General features: G+C 39.1%; 1 protein-coding gene across 1 annotated transcript in view; it reads right to left on the bottom strand.

Moving 5' to 3' along the window:
* Positions 1 to 20826, bottom strand: part of SLC9C2 (solute carrier family 9 member C2 (putative)) — a 92218-nt gene that overhangs the window by 42047 nt on the left and 29345 nt on the right. The window contains exons 8-12 of the mRNA XM_033199193.1: positions 19759 to 19902; positions 12113 to 12281; positions 9523 to 9604; positions 6456 to 6621; positions 5750 to 5843 (exon numbers count right to left, since the gene is read on the bottom strand). Coding sequence (XP_033055084.1) covers positions 5750 to 5843; positions 6456 to 6621; positions 9523 to 9604; positions 12113 to 12281; positions 19759 to 19902 — 655 coding nt within the window. The remainder of the gene's footprint in view (positions 1 to 5749; positions 5844 to 6455; positions 6622 to 9522; positions 9605 to 12112; positions 12282 to 19758; positions 19903 to 20826) is intronic.

Genomic DNA, 20826 nt, shown 5'->3' on the forward strand with positions numbered 1-20826 from the left:
GCTGAATAGACCAATAACAGGATCTGACATTCAGGCAATAATTAATAGCTTACCAACCAAAAAAGTCCAACACCAGATTCATAGTCGAATTCTACCAGAGGTACAAGGAGCAGCTGGTAACATTCCTTCTGAAACTATTCCAATCAAGGGAAAAAGAGAGAATCCTCCCTAACTCATTTTATGAGGCCAGCATCATCCTGATACCAAAGCCTGGCAGAGACACAACAAAAAAAGAGAATTTTAGACCAATATCCCTGATGAACATCGAAGCAAAAATCCTCAATAAAATACTGGCAAACTGAATCCAGCAGCACATCAAAAAAATTTATCCACCAAGATCAAGGTGGCTTCATCCCTGGAATGCAAGTCTGGTTCAACATATGCAAATCAATAAGTACAATCCATCACATAAACAGAACCAAAGACAAAAACCACATAATTATCTCAATACATGCAGAAAAGACCCTCAACAAAATTCAACAGCCCTACATGCTAAAAACTCTCAAAAAATGAGGTATTGATGGAATGTATCTCAAACAAATAAAAGCTATTCATGACAAACCCACAGTCAGTATCATACTCAATGGGCAAAAACTGGAAGCATTCCCTTTGAAAACTGGCACAAGACAGGGATTCCCTCTCTCACCACTCCTATTCAACATAGTGTTGGAAGTTCTGGCCAGGGCAATCAGGCAAGAGAAAGAAATAAAGGGTATTTGATTAGGAAAAGAGGAAGTCAAATTGTCCCTGTTTGCAGATGACATGAGTGTATAGTTAGAAAACCCCATTGTCTCAGCCCAAAATCTCCGTAAGCTGATAAGCAACTTCAGCAAAGTCTCTGGATACAAAATCAATGTGCAAAAATCACAAGCATTCCTATACACCAATAACAGAGAAACAGAGAGCCAAATCATGAGTGAACTCCCATTTACAATTGCTACAAAGAGAATAAAATACCTAGGAATCCAACTTACAAGCGATGTGAAGGACCTCTTCAAGGAGAACTACAAACTACTGCTCAACGAAATAAAAGAGGACACAAACAAATGGAAGAACATTCCATGCTCATGGATAGGAAGAATCAATATCATGAAAATCGCCATACTACCCAAGGTAATTTATAGATTCAATGCCATCCCCATCAAGGTACCAATGACTTTCTTCACAGAATTGGAAAAAACTACTTTAAAGTTCAAATGGAACCAAAAAAGAGCCCACATTGCCAAGACAATCCTAAGCAAAATGAACAAAGCTGGAAGCACCACACTACCTGACTTCAAACTATACTACAAGGCTACAGTAACCAAAACAGCATGGTACTGGTACCAAAACAGAGGAATAGGCCAATGGAACAGAACAGAGCCCTCAGAAATAACACCACACATCTACAACCATCTGATCTTTGACAAACTTGACAAAAACAAGAAATAGGGAAAGGATTCCCTATTTAATAAATGGTGCTGGGGAAACTGGCTAGCCATATGTAGAAAGCTGAAACTGGATCCCTTCCTTACACCTTGTACAAAAATTCATTCAAGATGGATTAAAGACTTAAATATTAGACCTAAAAACCATAAACACCCCAGAAGGAAACCTAGGCAATACCATTCAGGGCATAGGCATGGGCAAGGACTTCATGACCAAAACACCAAAAGCAATGGCAACAAAAGCCAAAATAGACAAATGGGATCTAATTAAACTAAAGAGCTTCTGCATGGCAAAAGAAACTACCATCAGAGTGAACAGGCAACCTACAGAATGGGAGAAAATTTTTGCAATCTACCCATTTGACAAAGGGCTAATATCTAGAATCTACAAAGAACTTAAACAAATTTACAAGAAAAAAAATCAAACAACCCCATCACAAAGTGTGCAAAGGATATGAACAGACACTTCTCTAAAGAAGACATTTATGCAGCCATGACATGAAAAAATGCTCATCATCACTGCTCATCAGAGAAATGCAAATCAAAACCACAATGAGATACCATCTCCCACCACTTAGAATGATGATCATTAAAAAGTCAGGAAACAATAGGTACTGGAAAGGATGTAGAGAATTAGGAATGCTCTTACACTGTTGGTGGGACTGTAAACTAGTTCAACCATTGTTGAAGACAGTGTGGTGATTCCTCAAGGATCTAGAAACAGAAATACCATTTGATCCAGCAATCCCATTACTGGGTATATACCCAAAGCATTATAACTCATGCTACTATAAAGACACGTGCACGCTGTGTTTATTGTGGCACTATTCAGCATAGCAAAGACTTGGAACCAACCCAAATGTCCATCAATGATAGACTGGATTAAGGAAATGTGGCACATATACACCATGGAATACTATGCAGCCATAAAAAATGATGAGTTCATGTCCTTTGTATGGACATGGATGAAGCTGGAAACCATCATTTTCAACAAACTATCACAAGGACAAAAAACCAAACACCACATGTTTTCACTTGTAGGTGAGAATTGAACAATGAGAACACTTGGACACAGGGCGGGGAACATCACACACCAGGGCCTGTCGTGGGGTGAGGAGATAGAGGAGGGATAGCATTAGGAGAAATACCTAATGTAAATGACGAGTTAATGGGTGCAGCAAACTAACATGGCACATGTATACGTATGTAACAAATCTGCACATTTGTACACATGTACCCTAGAACTTAAAGTATAATTAAAAAAAAAAAAAAAGACCAAATCCAGGGTGCTGCCAGTAAAATATGGCCTCAGCTTCCAAATCAAATCGAGGGTGTGGCTGAAGGCCCTTTGTTAAGACCACCCAAAGATTCAAGGTTGAACTTCGTCTACCTTCTCAACAAGACTAAAGGCCACCTCAGACTCATATCTGCATTGTCTGATACAGTCAACAGTCTACCTGATAAGAAATTGTGAAGTGGGGTGGACTAAACCAGAGTCATTGAAAACAAACAGTTTTTACGGTAATTGTGCTAGACTGGACAAAAAGGGACAGAGACAGTTCTAAGTGAATATAAACCTCCCAGTTTTCTACAGGCAGAAATCAAACTGAGAAAGTCACTTGGCTACAAGCATGGATTATTTCCTACAGAAATGGAAAGAATGAGAAGAATTGGTATGTGTGCGCAGATGGATTTCAGAATTGCCACGGATCAGTAATTTCTCAAGCCATCCCATTCTTCCCCATCTTGAACAGTGGTGTCTGTTGATCATCACTGAATACTGGGTGTCTGGGGGGCAGATAACTTGTCTTTTTAGTTCACAGGTCTCTAGATCAAGAGGAGTCACACTTCAGGAGAGGCAACCAGGGAGCCTCTCACCTGGATTGCAGATCATGAGATACTGGACTTTGAGTCTGATAGCAAATAGGATGTAGCTTTTTGGATTCTTGGAAAAGGGTGAGTCTGTTTTACATGTAGGAGGGGTAGAAATATTGTGGCCAGTGGGCAAACTGTGGAACAGTAAATATGGCCACAAATTCTGTGTATGTCTTACTATTAAGAGGTTGAGTCTATTGCCCCACCCCTTGACTTGAGGCAGCCTCATCCACAAGTCTGGAAGTTAGGTACTGGCCCTTTTGCCTCAGTTTTCCTCTAGGTGGCTTCTCATTCTTCAGAGGCTAGGTCATCTTCTTTGCATGGCAGTCTCAAGGTGGCATTCAGAGTGGAAAAAAGGTAGAAGCTATAAATCCTCTCAATGCCTAGGCTCCAGAACGTTCACAAAGCCACTTTTGCCATATTTTATGCTCAAAACAAATCACAAGAACAGCCCAAATTCAAGGGGTAGGATAAAGATACCACTTTTTAACAGGAGGCTCTGCAAAGAATTTGTGACCATATGGAATTTTCTACTGTGGACGAGAGCCTTTCAAACTCTGAGAATATGTTAAACTAAGTATAGAAATGTTTAAAAGAATGAAAATAATTTCTGAAGAAGAAATATGTTCTTCAAGCTGGGAGCGGTGGCTCACACCCGTAATCCCAGTTCTTTGGGAGGCTGAGGTGGGCAGATCACTTGAGGCCGGGAGTTTGAGACCAACCTGGCTAACATGCCAAAACCCCATCTCTACTAAAAAATACAAAAATTAGCTGGGCATGGTGCCAAAACCCCATCTCTACTAAAAATACAAAAATTAGCTGGGCATGGTGCCAAAACCCCATCTCTACTAAAAATACAAAAATTAGCTGGGCATGGTGGCACGCACTTGTAATTCCAGCTACTAGGGAGGCTGAGGCACAAAAATCTCTTGAACCCAGGAGGTAGAGGTTTCAGTGAGTCAAGATCGTGCCACTGCACTCCAGTCTGGATGACAGAGCCAGACTCTGTCTCTAAATAAATAAATAAGAAGAAATATATTCTTCAACAGAAAAAAAATGAAAGCAAAAAGAAGGAATTTATATGTTAATAGAGATTTGAAGGACATATCAGTTCACTGTAATGTGTGGACTTTACTGGAATTCAATTTGAAAATATAAACTGTAAAAATAAATATTTGTCACATTTTTGAGACAATTGAAAATCTTACCACTGACTTGGTATTTGATGTTATTAAGGAATTATTATTCATGTTTAAGTATAATGTTAGTATTTTATGTTTTTTAAAATACTTTAAAATTTAAAGATATAGACTGAAATATTTACAGATGAAATGATATGCCATGTATGATTTGTTTCAAACTAATACATAAGATGGGGGTTAGCATGCAGCAGGTATCAGTCACATGTGGATGGTTTTTAAGGTTGGGTGATGGGTACATGAGGATTGATTACACTAGTCTATCTGCTTTTGCATATGTTAGGAATTCTTAATATTGACAATAAATTTTAAAAAGAAACTAAAAAAGAATTCCGGGCATAATTAATATTTTATATATATTTTATATTGAATAAAATTTGTTCTATTTGATTATAACTCCAGTTTAAAATGTATAATTTGATAAGCTGGTGTAAACTTGATTTTACCAGGTAATCTTCCTATATTTTATTAGAACATTTAAATATTAGTATTACAACATTTCAAGAGAATTTTTGATTCATCAGATTTATTTTAGCTTATTGTCTCTCTAACAGCTATGTTAGCACTTGAGAGAATTTTGTATAAATGGAACTCAGATACGTTACATTTATAAAAGCAATTTAAATATTTGAAAATGTTTAATTAGGCCGGGCGCGGTGGCTCAAGCCTGTAATCCCAGCACTTTGGGAGGCCGAGACGGGCGGATCACGAGGTCAGGAGATCGAGACCATCCTGGCGAACACGGTGAAACCCCGTCTCTACTAAAAAAATACAAAAAACTAGCCGGGTGAGGTGGCGGGCGCCTGTAGTCCCAGGTACTCAGGAGGCTGAGGCAGGAGAATGGTGTAAACCCGGGAGGCAGAGCTTGCAGTGAGCTGAGATCCGGCCACTGCACTCCAGCCTGGGCGACAGAGCCAGACTCCGTCTCAAAAAAAAAAAAAAAAAAAAGAAAATGTTTAATTATCTGGTATGTAAATAGCACCAAACATTATTCTAAGGGCCCTCAAAAGTGACTGCTAAAATTTGCCAGACATAGAAACAGGATAATAAGGTTTCTGTCTTAAACTTAAAGCCTCAGGGAGAAGGAAATTTTTTATTTTTTGACTTTAACAAATCACACATTAATTTTAACAATCAACAGACTGTCAGAAGATGAAGAAAAGTTTTCAAGTCATCTGAAAATCATACACCAGGATTAAAGACATTGCAAGACAAGAAATTTTAAAACATTATGTGAACAGCACCAACCATTTGTATTGTAGCTACATGCAATCTGGCTTCTTCTATTAAAGCTTCATCTGTTGTGGATTCCTTCTTCATATCCTTATGTGAAACGTGGGAAGACAAACGTACCAGACATTTTAAAACATAAAGAGATAAAGTTAAAAATAAGTAAAAATGATTAGGAATGGGCAAGTGCTACTCTCAACAAAGATTCCAGTAATTCAAAGCAGAATTACTAGAATGAAGAGCTGTGTATAACGTGGGTAATGTTTTTTTCATGTAAGAAGTGCTGCCTTCAATTGTGCTAAAGGAAATATTCATTTGGGGAGATTTATATCCCAAATTCTTCTCTAAACTTATCTATGTGCTTGACTGCTCTCTAAATCAGCCCGTGTTTTCTGCTTCTTATAACACTCCTACCAGGAGAGAATTCTCAGTATCTTAAGCCATTAAAAACACTATCTTGGCAGAGGCCATTGATTGGTACTCAACCAGCCAGATCGTAAAAACATCCATTCTCCTGGTATTTGGCAAATAAAGCTGGATAACCAAGACCTTCTCTTTAGAGACAGAATTCAAACTCATTTCACCAAAATAGCAAAGCCAGTAACTATATCCCCTCAGTTTTCTGACGTTTAATTAGCAGAATCAGGTCTTTAACAATAGACTAAAGCAAGCAAGGCAGACCAAGGGAAGGAAAGGAAAACTACTTTTTGCCAGGTATCAACTCACAGGAATGTATTCGATCCTCGTTTTATCTTCTACTAAGGTCCAATTAACATTTGTCAAAATTTTTTCTGCTTTAGATAAAGTTATTGTGTTCTGTACTATCTCCTGTATGTGCTGAGTGGCATTTTGCAAGGCCATTTGTCTTGGGAGGGAAAGAACACACATATCTATGACAAAGACAAAAGCAAAGGCCTTAATAGAGTACAGTGAAGACTGCAAGGGAAAGCAAAAAAACGTTGTATGATTATGTAGTGAAATCTTGAGATCACCTGCAAACCAGAGTGGTTAGAGCAAGGACAATTTTTCATACAAAACTTTCCAGAAGATTACCGAACTATTTGTTTCTTTTTGGCTGTATAGCTCAACTTTATCTAACTCAACTGCTAAAAAATGTTTATTAGTTTCCTTGCTTTCCCTATAGCTAAAGACATGATGACTTCAACGCACCCAATCCATATTTCTCAAAGTGTAAAGGGTACAGGTGGAAGGGCTGCCTATTAAACTATGCAAATTCCTGGGTTCTACTCCATACCTACAGAATCAGATTGGCCTGAAAATTTACATTTTAACAAGTTCTCCAATTGTTTCTTATACTGTACATAATAACATTTAAAGGCCAGTGCAATAGAGATCCCTCAAATTTAACATCAAAAAGAAAAAACAAAGTCTGGATGACAGCACATCTCTTTACAGCATGGTTTATTAAATATGTTAAGCTCACTATTGATACCTACTGCTCAGGAAAAAAAGATTCCTTTCAAAATATTACTACTCACTGACAATACACTTAGTCAGGCAAGAGCTCTGATGGAGATGGACAAGGAGTTGAATGTTGTTTCCCTGCCTGCTAGCACAACATCCATTCTGCAGCCCAAGTATCAAGGAGACATTTTGACTTTCAAGTCTTATTATTTAATAAATACATTTTGTAAGGCTTTACAGTTGTCATAGATAGTGATTCCTCTGATGGATGTGGGGAAAATCAATAATAAACCTCATGGAAAGAATTCACCATTCTAGGTGCCATTAAGAGCATTCATAATTCAACATTAATAGGAGTCAGGAAGAAGTTGATTTTAACCTTCACAGATGACTTTGAGGGGTTCAAGACTTCAGTGGAGAAAGTAACTGCAGATGTGGTGGAAATAGCAAGGGAACTAAGAATTAGAAGTAGAGGCCAGGCGCAGTGGCTCACGCCTGTAATCCCAGCACTTTGGGAGGCCGAGGCGGGGGGATCACGAGGTCAGGAGATCCAGACCATCCTGGCTAACACGGTGAAACCCCGTCTCTACTAAAAATACAAAAAAATTATCTGGGCATGGTGGCGGGCACCTGTAGTCCCAGCTATTCAGGAGGCTGAGGCAGGAGAATGGTGTGAACCTAGGAGGTGGAGCTTGCAGTGAGCCGAGATGGCGCCACTGCACTCCAGCCTGGGCGACAGAGTGAGACTCCGTCTCAAAAATAAATAAATAAATAAAAAGAGCCTGAACATGTGACTGAATTGCTGCAATCTCAGGATAAAATTTGCATGGATGAGGAGTTGCTTCTTATGGATGAGTAAACAAAGCACTTTCTTGATATGGCATCTACTCCTGGTGAAGATGCTGTGAACACTGTTGAAAGGACAGCAAAAGATTTAGAATATTTTATAAATTTAGTCTCTAAAGCAGTGGCGACAGGTTTTGAGAGGATTGACTCCAATTTTGAAGGAAGCTCTACTCTATGTAAAATGCTATCAAATAGCACTGCATGCTACAGATAAATCTTTCATGAAAGGGTCAGCTGATGTGCCAAACTTCTTTGTTGTCTTAAAGAAATTGCCATAGCCACCCAATCTTCAGCAACCACCACCCTGATCTGATCTGATCAGTCAGCAGCTATCAACCCTGCACCAGCAAAAAGATTGTGAATTGCTGAAGGCTCAGATGATTGTTAGCATTTTTTAGCAAGAAAGCATTTTTTCATTAAGGTATGTAAATAGTTTTCTTAAACACATGCTTTTGCATTATAATTGACTACATTACAATGTAAACACAACTTTTACATGCACTGGGAAACCATATAATTTGTATGACTTGCTTTATTGTGATATTTGTTGCATTATTTGCTTTGTCATATGGTCTGGAATTGAACCTGCAATATGTCCAAGTTATGCCTGATATGTAAATCTCCAGTAGTCTGATCAATTTTAAATACCTGGACAAAATCGGGTCTCTGTAGCAGCAAAGCTGAGGATCAGGCCATGGCATATTGAACTATACTAAGGCTCTGCTATAAGACTTTGCCTAATCTCACCCCACATTTCCCCTCTCCCCTTGACCCTACTGCCACCAAGTATCTTATTCTGGATTTCTCTGCTGAATGTCTATTTGTTATTTTATTATATTTATGCATTTTATTGTAAATGGCCTGAGATTCCTTTTAGAAATAACCAACTGTAGCAGAGCCTGCTGTTATCTCCCAACATCCATTCTCTTCTTCTTCCTTCTGCCAATAGAATCTCTAAGTTTTGGCTGATCATATCGCCAGCAGGGAAAGATGATATTTCCCAGCTTCCCTTGCCCATGTGTGTCCATGTGACTAAGTTCTGGCCAATGGAATGTGAGTGATAATGATATATACAGAGGGAGGCTGCTTACCCTCCATTGCCACACAGCCCTCCTCCACCATTTCCCCTTTCTAGTTGGTTGGATTGTAGACATGGTGGTAGTGAGCAGCCTTCTACCCTGTGGACAAGAGTAGCACCCTAGGGCATGGAAGAGCAATCAAACGAAAGGAACTTGGATTTCTAAACAACCTTGTAGAGTAGAACCATCTCACACTTCTGGACTTTTTGGTGGAGGGAAAAAAACCCTTCTGTCTTGTTTAAGCCTCTGTTCATCTGGCTTTTGTTAAACTGGCTGAACCAATACCCCAAGCAATATGCATCTAAATATATGAATAAATGATAAATGAATAATTTCTAAACCAATTCCTTGAGCTTCATGAGAAACGTGCCCATGACACCCAACAATAACCTGTTTGTATTATTCTCCCCAGCTAATTCATGAATGAGACATATACTTTACCTAACTTCCTGGCTGACTGAGTCATCACGTATGAATTTATTCCCATTGTCAGTAATGATATTACTTGCACATAGAGTATAAACTAAAAACAAAGCACATAGTTAGAACCAAAATATTAAATAAGTACTCCAACAGCAATCATTGTTCAATTAGCCACCAACAAAATTCTATTAATATCTTAATCCACATTTTAAAATCCTATTTCTGACAAGTCAGTTAAGGCAAAAAGGCAGTTTTGTGGACATTGCCTGAACATACTACACTGGGGCAGATATTAATTTTCAATCTGAACAAGGAAAACAATAGACTGGAGATTCTGTGCTAAGGACACCGAGGGAGGAGCTCTCCACAGTTGCCACTCCCGTCAGCAGTCATGCAAAGACAGCACAGTGGTAGCCATCCCAGGCATGGCTGTGGAAACTGCAGGGTGGAGAGAAAGCCCAGCAGCCACAGGCAGTGGTGACTGTGGGCAGCAGAGGGATATGTGCCTGCCACCAGCATTTACTACGGCTGTACCAGAGGTTCTGAAGGAGAAGGCAGGAGCTGTGGTGAGGCCTGGAGAGGTGCTGTGTGGAAGCAGAAAGATAACTAACATTTGTAGGCCATGACTTTGCCATTTCTTAGCCATGTGACCGGGGGCCAGTTAATTTAACCATCACTCTGAGCCACAGCATCCTTCACTGAAAAGAGGTGTTAATAGTAATTTCTCCTCCAGTGTCTCGCATGCTTAACTAATAACAATCACCTGAAGTGCTTGTTAAACCTACTGACTCCCACTGTGGGTTGTGATTCTGTAGGTCTAGGGTGGAAGCAATGGGACTCTTAACACCAGACAGAACTAAGAAACACTGTAAAATGATGCCCAGGTGCTAGTTAACTTCTCATTGACTTGGTTTTAGGCCAATTCCTTGCATAAAAGAGAATCAAAGGAGCTGTAATGTTGATTATTTTACTTTTCTTTTGGAGCATGGAAAGAACCAAAGTCTTTGCAAAACCACTGGTTATTTGAACTCAAAATTAATGCCCAGATCAGGCCCGTGGATATAAAACCTCAGAAAAAAATGTGGTGAGGAATATGAATATGATACTCCATCAAAAATAGCACTTCCTGTTTGGGGAGTTAGGGCACCTGAGGTCTTTCCCTCTTCTGCTACATACAGAAGGCTACTCTTTGATTGGATTTCTCTACATGCAAGATGGAGAGGTCGATAGTTGCTCCCAAAAAGAAGGTATTAAATAAATACTGTATTCCTTGGGCCTTTGGGACAGCAGCAAAATAGTAAAGAAGAGAAGTTCTGGGATGGAAATTGGACAATAGCGACAAACTCTGTACATCTACCTCCAGATTCCTTGGTAGATGAGTCAGTGCTCTTGAGCTCATATCATTCAAGAGGTTTCCCCCTCCCAGAAACAGATTTGGGGTTTATCTTATTAGAAGGTAATGAGAGGCTGATCCTGGAGATTTCTAGCAGCTTCTGGAAACTTCTCTAGCTCACAGTGCTGTCACAAATGACAAAGTACACAGCCAGCGTTGCACTGGGTTCTTTGAATCTTGCCTGGACTGTCAGATGCAGCCACCACCAGACTCCCCAGAAATCCACCAGCTAACCCATGGGGAAAGGCTTTGAGAAAGAGTGGAAAGGAAATCAAGTTTTGTTTTGTGCTACAGATAATGGAGTCTTTGCCCAGAATTTTTCGAGAAATAAACTTTTTAAAAATTAGCCCTAAAGACATAAATCTAACTAGACCCTTAATTTAAAAATGTATAAAATATTTCTTACCTTGGTATACTTACCTAGCATTTCAGTTTTTGTTCTAAGAACTATAAGGATTAAAATGCTCTTGACAAGAGTATTATTTTTTCATGCTTTCTGGCAGCTATTGAAAAATAGTATTTGTACTCAGGCCTGGTGGCTCACGTCTGTAATCCCAGCACTTTGAGTGGAGGCCGAGATGGGTGGATCACCTGAGGCCAGGAGTTTGAGACCGGCCTGGTCAATATGGCAAAACCCTGTCTCTACTAAAAATACCAATAATAATAATCCAGATGTGGTTGTGCACACCTGTAATCCCAGCTACTTGGGAGGCTGAAACGTGAGAATTGCTTAAACCTGAGAGGCGGAGGTTGAAGTGAGCCAAGATCGTACCATTGCACTCCAGCCTGGGTGACAGAGCAAGATCTTGTCTCAAAAAAAAAGAAAAGAAAAGAAAATAGCATTTGTGTATTCAATAACATTTATTGAGCATTTATTAAGTGTCTGGTATTTTATTGAGCATGATCTCAATTCTCAACTAAAAGTTGAAGCTCAGCAAGGCTGGGGAACTTCCTCAAGATCACCCAGCCTGCGAATGGTGGAGTCCAGATCAAAGCCCCAGTGTATCTAATACCACATCCATAACTACTCCATGACTTGGTCCCTTTCACATTCTCAACATAAATAACGTTCTAATCTGTTCCTTTCTACTTAAAAGAATGCATTTTAAAAATCTAATTCAAAGCTGGTGAACTTTATTACTGGGTTCTCTGACAAGTGGGCAAGATAAGTAAAAATGACAAATACGAATAATCATGAGATATGATCTTTCCTACCATTTGTGGTACTTCCACTTTCTGTTCAGCAAGATTATAAATATCAGGAGCCAAGAGTAAATTAAAAACTCCTTTAATTCCAGACCACGTGATTATAACTCCCCATCGCCAATTATATTCATAACTTGAATGCATCAAAATAGGGCTCACTAACAAAATAGTAAGCAACCTGTGGAGAGGGAAACATTAAAAATAAATCACATCTTGTTTATTAATGTTATTCATAGTTGAAAGCATGTACTAAATAGTAAATTCAATATAAAAATTTTCAGGAAAGAAAAAACAACGCAATTTATTGTTAAGTCCTTCCAATTTTCTCGGACTAACCAAATCTACTATTTAAATTTTGCACATGACACTCAAGTCTTGAAAAATAATGTTTTCTTGCAGTAGTTTCATAGGTTATAGTCTTAGATTTACCTATTTAATCCATTTTAATTTGATTTGTGCCTATGATGAGAGTTAGGGGCCTAGTTTCATTCCCTTGCGTATGGATATCCAGTTTTCCCAGCACCATTTATTGAAGAGACTGTTCTTTCTCCAATATACATTCTTGTCACCTTTGTCAAAAAAGAGTTCACTGTAGACATATGGATTTATTTCTGGGTTATCTTTTCTGTTCCATTAGTCTGTCTGTTTTTATGCCATTCCAATGCCGCTTTCATTACTTTAGCTCTGTAGTATAATTTGAAGTAATGTGATTCCTCCAGTTTTATTTATTTATGTATGTATGTATTTATTTATTTTGTTCAGGATATCTTTGGTTATTCTGGGTCTTTTGTGTTGTCACATAAATTTTAGAATTATTTTTCCTATTTCTGTGAAGAATGGCATTGGTATTTTAACAGAGGTTGCATTGAATCTGTAGATCATTTTAGATAGTATGGACATTTTAACAATATTGATCCTTCCAACTCATGAACATGGAATGTCTTTCCATTTCTGTGTATCCTCTCCAATTTTATGCATCAGCATTTTATAATTCTCATTGTAGAGATCTTTCACTTCTTTGGCTAAGTTAATTCTTAGGTATTTGATTTTATTTGCGGCTATTATAAATGGGATTACTTTTTAATTTCTTTTCAGAGTGTTCACTGTTGGCATATAGAAATGCTACTGATTTTTGTATGCTGATTTTATATCCTGCAACTTTACTGAATTTGTTTATCAGTTCTAATGATAAACTGATAATTTGTTTATCAGTTTTAATTTTTTGGCCTTTAGGTTTTTCCAAATATAAGATTATATCACATGCAAACAAGGATAATTTGATTTCTTCCTTTCCAATTTGGGCGCCCCATATTTCTTTCTCTTGTCTGATTGCTCTAGCTAGGACTTCCAACAGTATATCGAATAACAGTAAAGAAAGTGGGCATCCTTGTCATGCTCTGGATCTTAGAGGAAGGCTTTCAGTTTTCCTGCATTCAGTATGGTACTAGCTGTGGGTGGGTCTCTCATATATGGTTTTTATTTGGTATTATTTCAGTTTTTTTTTTTTTTTTAACATTTTAAGACTTGTTTCATGACCTAATATATGGTCTATCCTTCAGAATGATCCATGTGCTGAGTAGAAAAATGTGTATTCTGCAGCTCTTGGACAAAATGTTCTGTAAGTATCTGTTAGGTGTATTTGTTCCATGGTGCAAATTAAGTCCAATGTTTCTTTGTTAATATTTTTGTCTGGAAGATCTGTCCAATGCTGAAAGTGGGGTGTTGAAGTCTCAGTTATTATTGCATTGAAGTTTCTCTCTCTTTGGCGCTAATATTTATCTGGGTGCTCCAGTGTTGGGTGCATATATATTTAAAACTGTCATACCATCTTGCTGAATTGATTCCTTTATCATTATATAATGACCTTCTTTGTCTCTTCTTACAGTTTTTGTCTTGAAATGTATTTTGTCTGATGTAAGTACAGCTACTCTTGCTCTTTTTTGGTTTCCACTGGCATGGAATGTCCTTTTCCATCCCTTTATTGTCAGTCTTTGTGTATCTTTATAGGTGAAGTGTTTTTCTTGGAGACAACAGATCATTGGGTCTTGTTTTCTTATTATTAATTCAGCCACTCTGTCTTTTGATTGGAGAGTTTAGTCCATTTACATTCAATATTATTATTGATAAGGACTTACTGCTACTATTTTGTTATTTGCTTTCTGGTTGTTTTGTGGTCTTCTCTTTCTTCTTTCGTTCCTTCCAGCCCTTTCAATGAAGGTAATTTTCACTGGCAGTATGATTAATTTATGGCATTTAATTTTTTGTGTATTTGTTGTATTTTTAAATTTAAGGTTACCACGAGGCTGGTAAATACTATCTTATAACCCATCATTTAAAATTGATGACACTTAACACTAATTGCATAAACGAAGAAATAAGCAAAAAGAAAACTGACAAAAATGATACTTTGACTTTACCCCCCCGCTATTTAACTTTTTGTTGTTTCTTTATGTCTTATTGTATGTACTATGTCTTGAAAAGTTGTAGTAATTGCAACAACTACGACAAATGTAGTTTGTCATTTTGCATTTCTACTTAGGAGTTTACACACCACAATTACAGGGTTTTTTTAATCTTTTATTTTAGGTTTGGGAGTACATGTGAAGGTTTGTTACATAGGTAAACACGTGTCACAGGGGTTTGTTGTACCTGTTATTTCATCATGAAGGTATTAAGCCCAGTACCTAATAGTTATTTTTTCTGCTCCTCTCCTTTCATCCTCCCACCTCAAGTAGATCTCAGTGTCTGTTGTTTCCTTCTTTGTGTTCATAAGTTCTTATCATTTAGCCTCCACTTGTAAGTGATAATATGTAGTGTTTGGTTTTCTGTTCCTGTGTTAGTTTGCTAAGGATAATAGCCTCCAACTCTGTCCATGTTCCACAAAAGACATGAGCTCAGTCTTTTTTATGGCTGCATAGTATTCCATGGTGTATATGTATTACATTTTCTTTATCCAGTCTGGCATTGATGGGCATTTAGGTTAATTCTATGCTTTTGCTATTGTGAATAATGCTGCAGTGAACATTCACATTCATGTGTCTTTATAGTAAAATGATTTATATTCCTCTGGGTATACACCCAGTAGTGAGATTGCTGGGCCAAATGGCGGTTCCTCTTTTAGTTCTTTGAGGAATTGCCAGACAGTGTTATAATAGCCTGTGATTTTCCATGTACCCACTATTACCAGTAAGTCTATGTCCTGAAAATTTGTTGAAATTACTATGTTTGATAAGTTCATCTTTTAGTCTTTCTATTCAAAATATGAGTAGTTTACCCACCACAATTATAGTGTCATAGTATTCCATGCTTTTCTGTGTACCTACTATTACCAGTGAGTTTTATATCTTCTGATGATTTCTTATTGCTCATTAACATCCTTTTCTTTCAGATTGAAAAACTCCCTTTAGCATTTCTTCTAAGACAGGTCTGATGTTGATGAAATCCCTCAGCTTTTGTTTGTCTGGGAAAGTCTTCATTTCTCCTTCACGTTTGAAGGATATTTTCGCAGATACACTATTCTTGGGTAAAAGTTATTTTCCTTCAGCACTTTAAATATGTCATGCCACTCTCTCCTGGTCTGTAAGGTTTCCACCGAAAAGTCTGCTGCCTGACTTTTGCCTTTTATCTCCTCTGACTGCATATTTTCAAATAGCCTGTCTTCTTCAGGCTCACTAATTCTTTCTTCTGCTTGATCAATTCTGCTGTTAAGAGAGACTAATGCATTCCTCTGTATGTAACTTGCATTTTTTACTCTAGAATTTCTGCTTGATTGGTGCTTCATTGTAAGTTGTTTCTTTTCTGCTTTTAGGGTCCTTTCTTTATCCATGATCTTTGGGAGTTTGATTATTATAATGCCTTGAGGTAGCATTCTTTGGGTTAAAACTGCTTGGCATACAACCTTCTTGTACTTGAATATTGATATCTTTCTCTTGGTTTGGGAGGTTCTCTGATATTACCATTTTGAATAAACTGTCTACCCCTATCTCCTTCTCTACCTCCTCTTTAAGGCCAATAACACTTAGATTTGCCCTTTTGAGGTTATTTCTTAGATCTAGTAGGTGTGCTTCATTCTGTTTTATTCTTTTTTCTTTTGTGTCCTCTGACTGTGTATTCTCAAATAGTCTGTCTTCAAGCTGACTAATTCTTTCTTCTCAAGCAATTCAGGAGAACTGCTTGAGCCCAGGAGTTCCAGACCAGCCTGGGCAACATGGCAAGACCCTGTCTCAAAAAGAAATAAAAAATAAAAAATAGTGCGAAAAGCCTTAGAAATCTGCCTGGTGTTCTATTCTATTGTGATTAAGCTGGTATTCAAACCACAAGACAAAGTTCTTCCCGCTTTTCCTCCTTTTTCCACAGGCAGGAAAGCCTTTCCCCATGGCCACCACTACCACCAGTCCCCTGGGATTTCTGCCACACCACCACCCATGTTCACTTAAGGCCCAAGGGCTCTTCAGCCAACTTGTAATGAATGCTGTCAGGCCTGAGACTCACCCTTCAGAGCAGAGGTCTCCCCTCTCGCTCAGGACGAGTTCAAGAATGCTGTCCAAGAGCCTAAACCTGGTCTTGGGGACCCCAAAAGCCTACTTGGTGCTCTGCCCCACTGTGGCCAAGCTGGTACCTGAAGCCAGCACATCTGAGTCTCACCCAAGGCCCACAGCATACTACCTGTGTATTGCTGTATTTACTCAAGGCCCGAGGGCTCTTTAGTCAGCAGGTGATGAATCCTGCCAGGTCTGGGTCTTTCCCTTCAAGATAGCAGTTTCTCTTCTGACCCAGAGTGTGTCTAGAAATGTTGTCCGGGAACTAGAGCCTCAACTGGGGGCCTCACAACTCTGCCCAGTGCCCTATTCTGCTGTGGTTGAGCTGGTATCCAAGATGCAGGACGAAGTTCTCTTTACTCTTCGCTCTCCTCTCCTCAAGCAGAAGGAAGGAGTCACTTTCATTGTTCTGAGCTGCGCTGCCTGAGGTTGTGGGATGGGTGGCACAAATATTCCCCCAGCCACCCTGTCTGCTGCCTCACTAGGTCACGCACTGCCCCGGTCCACTGACTCTGAGCCAGAACAGTATCAAGACTTGCCTAAGAATTGCAGTCCTTGTATCCTAGACTGCCTTCCAAGTTCACTTAGTATCCCAGAGCACTTTAGCCCACAGTGGCAAGCTTGCCGAGAAACTCAAGTTCCTGCCACTGGAACGGGCACTTGCCCTCCGGCTAGGACTGGTCTAAATATTCCCTCTGTGGGCAGGTGCTGGCTGAGTTCAGTACAGTTTTGCTTTCCACTGTTACAGGGCAGCACTAAGTTCAATGCAAACTCCCCCAGTTGCTGTGGTCTCCCTTCTCCAAGTGCACAGATTCTCTCTCTGCACCACACAGCTGCTTTGTCGGGGGAGGACAGGGGAGGGGTGGTGTCAGCAATCCATGACTGTTTTTCCTACCTCTTTAGTGCCTCTTTCTGCAATATGAATTTTAAAGTAGGTACTGGGATCGCTCACTTGATTTTTGGTTCTTATGAAGGTGCTTTTTTGTGTGCGGATAGTTGTTAAAATGTGGTGTTCCTGAGGGGGGGTGAGAGGGATGATCAGTGGAGCCTTCTATTCTGCCATCTTGCTCCATCCTCAGTAAACATTTAAAAGCTAAAATGCCCTGACTTTGTTCCCCTTCACAAATCCCATTCCCCAAATGAAAGTAACCACTCTTAAGGGCCTGATGTACATCCTCCCAGGTGTTTTCTTAACTCACAAAGGCATATATGGGTTCTTTCATATACGGGTTCTTTCTCTTACTTTTTTTTCATACTTACCTCTCTATCTTCATCTCCTGCTCTCCCCTCTCTGTTTCAGTGACCAAGGCCTCCCTGCTGTTTATTGCACATACCAGGCTGGCCCCTCCCTTAGGGCATATACAATTATGAGTCCTTCCTCCTGCATCTGCCTGGCTCCCTCACCTCTTTCATATCTTTACTCAAACGTCACTTTCTCATTGAGGCCCACCCTGCCCACCGGGTTTGGATTGCAGCTTGCCATCTAGTGCTAGCACAACCAACTTCCTCACCATGCTTTATTTATTTTCATAGTCTTCATTATTTTCTAATATATTATATTCATTATTTAACATGATTTTGGGTTTTTTTCTGAAAACCTCAGTTACATTGTAAACTCCATGATGGCAGAAATTTTCATGTTTTCGGACTATTTCATCCATTGAGGTGTCCTAAGTGCCTGGAACAATGCCTGACATTTAGCAGGGGCTGGATAAATATCTGCTGAAAGAATTAACAAATGCAGTGGTGGTTTGTTTTCATGTTTTAATTTTACTAATAATGTTTTCTTTTAAAACCTACTGATAATTTCTTTGGGGAATCCTTTCATTATTCTGAAGCTTCAAAAGTTGTCTCTTATCCTGAAAAAATAAGAATAGCCACAATCATGGCAAAAACTCACTTCACTGAGCATTTACTAGGTGCCAGGCATGGTGCTAAATTCTCGTACTTGCATTACCTCATTAAATCCTCACAGCAGCCCTCTGAGATGATCTATTATTATGCCCATTCTACAGATAAGTAATTGAAACTTAGATTAAGTAATGACCCAAAGTCACATACAATGTCACAAAGCTAACGAGTGTGGGAGATGGAATTTGGACACAGAAATAAACATAAACACCTAAATTATACTAGGGAGCAATGACTAACTTAAAACCTATTTTTTAAGAGTCCAGACAGAGAGCCAGAGAAAAGATGATAAGATGGCTACTGATTTCACAGCTGCATGGGCACAGCAGGCAGGCACCAATTTAGGCCCCACTCTGATGCGGTGGGGGATAGGGGTGGGACTCAGGGCTATATACATAGCCTACTGTGTGAGAGTGACAATTTGAGTTGCATGCAGTGCCTTGAGTCAGCAGACTCAAGTTTCCATGGGAACATACTATAAGACAAGCTACCTTGGCCACCATCCTGAGTGAAAATGACAGTGTTTTTGGAAACAGTGTCATAAGTTCTTATGGAAGACATAACTACCATCAGTGGGCAATGGCATTCTTGAATAAGGATGCTCATGGAGTCATGTTTAAATCCCAACTTTGCTCTTATGAGTTGAGTGACTCTAGGCAGGTTTTTACATTCTCTGTGCTTCATCTGTGAGGTGATGCAATAGCACATACATCACAAGGTTATATTCATATTAATAGCATACGGTACATGGTAAGTACATTATCATAGCTATTGGTATATAGCATGATAGTGCTCATAGCTATTGATGATAATAAATTATGATGAAATTCCACAAAAATGTTAAGAGCGATTAATCTGGTCCAGTGATGCTCAGCGTTAACATGCATACAAACCACCTGAAGAGCGTGTTGAAACTGTTTCCTGGATCTCATATTTAGAGATTCAATTCAATAGGTTGAGATGGGCCCATGAATTTGCATTTCTATCTAGCTTATGGGTGATGCCGATCCCTCTCATTTTATGGATAAAATCTTGAAAAATAAACACCCCAAATTGCACAGCAAGCTATTGTCAAGGCCTTGACAACAATGCAGGTTTCCTGGCTCCATGTCCAGAGTCCTTTTTGCTGTACGTCACTGCTTCCTAATTCTAATTCTGGCCTTGAGAATCTAAGTCAGTAAACAAACTTTAAAATATTATTCTTACCTTACCAAATTCACAGTTGTAAATAAAATGACTATGAAAGTTATAGTGTAAAATTCATAATGGTCGAGTTCTCCACATCCAATCACAATGCCAAAGAAAGTGTATATTAAATGTTCATATACACATGAAAAAATTCTTAAGAACCTAGGATGAATGAAATAGAAATGACATTTTAAGCAATCATCTTAAAAATATATTTCCTTTTCACATAAAAGCATGTATCTTATATCTTCCATGATGTCTTAGCAGAGGCCCTTGCCTTCATCTCTGTTATAGTCAACACTTAAAAGAATTTTGTTGGATCTAAACACACCCAGTTCCATATTTTTCATTACCTTCATCACACCAATACCCATGGGCTGCTTCTCACAGTAGAATAATAAGAGCAAGGCAAAACAATGAGAACCTCCCCCCAAGGTGATGATTTATCAGTTTCTCTGGGATTCAGTGGGAGCATGTCAACTGTTGGGCCTGCTACTGCTAAACCCAGAGTTGTAGTTGCCACTAGGAGGTACCTCAGTAACTTTAACTTTGCAATAGCTAACAGGATCATCTCAATGCTCTCTGCACAACCTCTCCCTCTGTGACCCACACGTACTCTTCTATTTACTTTGAAAGTCTCCCCTGTCTGCTTTCCTGTCTACTGCATTCCTAAAAGTCTTGTAAGGCTAACTAATCTCATGCTGTCCATGAAAGCATCTTAAGCACCCTAGGTGGAAGTAGTCCTGCTTTGAATTCCTACGGTGCTGTCTGTACTAACATAGTTTTTAAGCAGAAGAAAGCATTACAATCACCCAGATTGAATTCTAAAATTTGACAGAACCATCCCCAGAGATTCTTACTAAGTAGACCAAAGCACACGGGTTAGGGCAGGGGGCTGAGGCCTCAGTAGAATATATGTTCTGTTCTATATGGTTCCATGTGGTAGCATGCCTGGGTCAGAGCCAAGTATGACTTCCACAAGCAGATCTCAAGGCCTGCCTCCTCTAGTTTCTCTCTCTTGAGACTTTCCCTTTCAGCTGACTGGGTAAGTGTATCTGCCCCACAAACCAGTCTCCTTATAGTTGG

Source organism: Trachypithecus francoisi, unplaced genomic scaffold (genome assembly GCF_009764315.1).
Source record: "Trachypithecus francoisi isolate TF-2019V2 unplaced genomic scaffold, Tfra_2.0 Lachesis_group5, whole genome shotgun sequence".
Classification (NCBI taxonomy): domain Eukaryota; kingdom Metazoa; phylum Chordata; class Mammalia; order Primates; family Cercopithecidae; genus Trachypithecus; species Trachypithecus francoisi.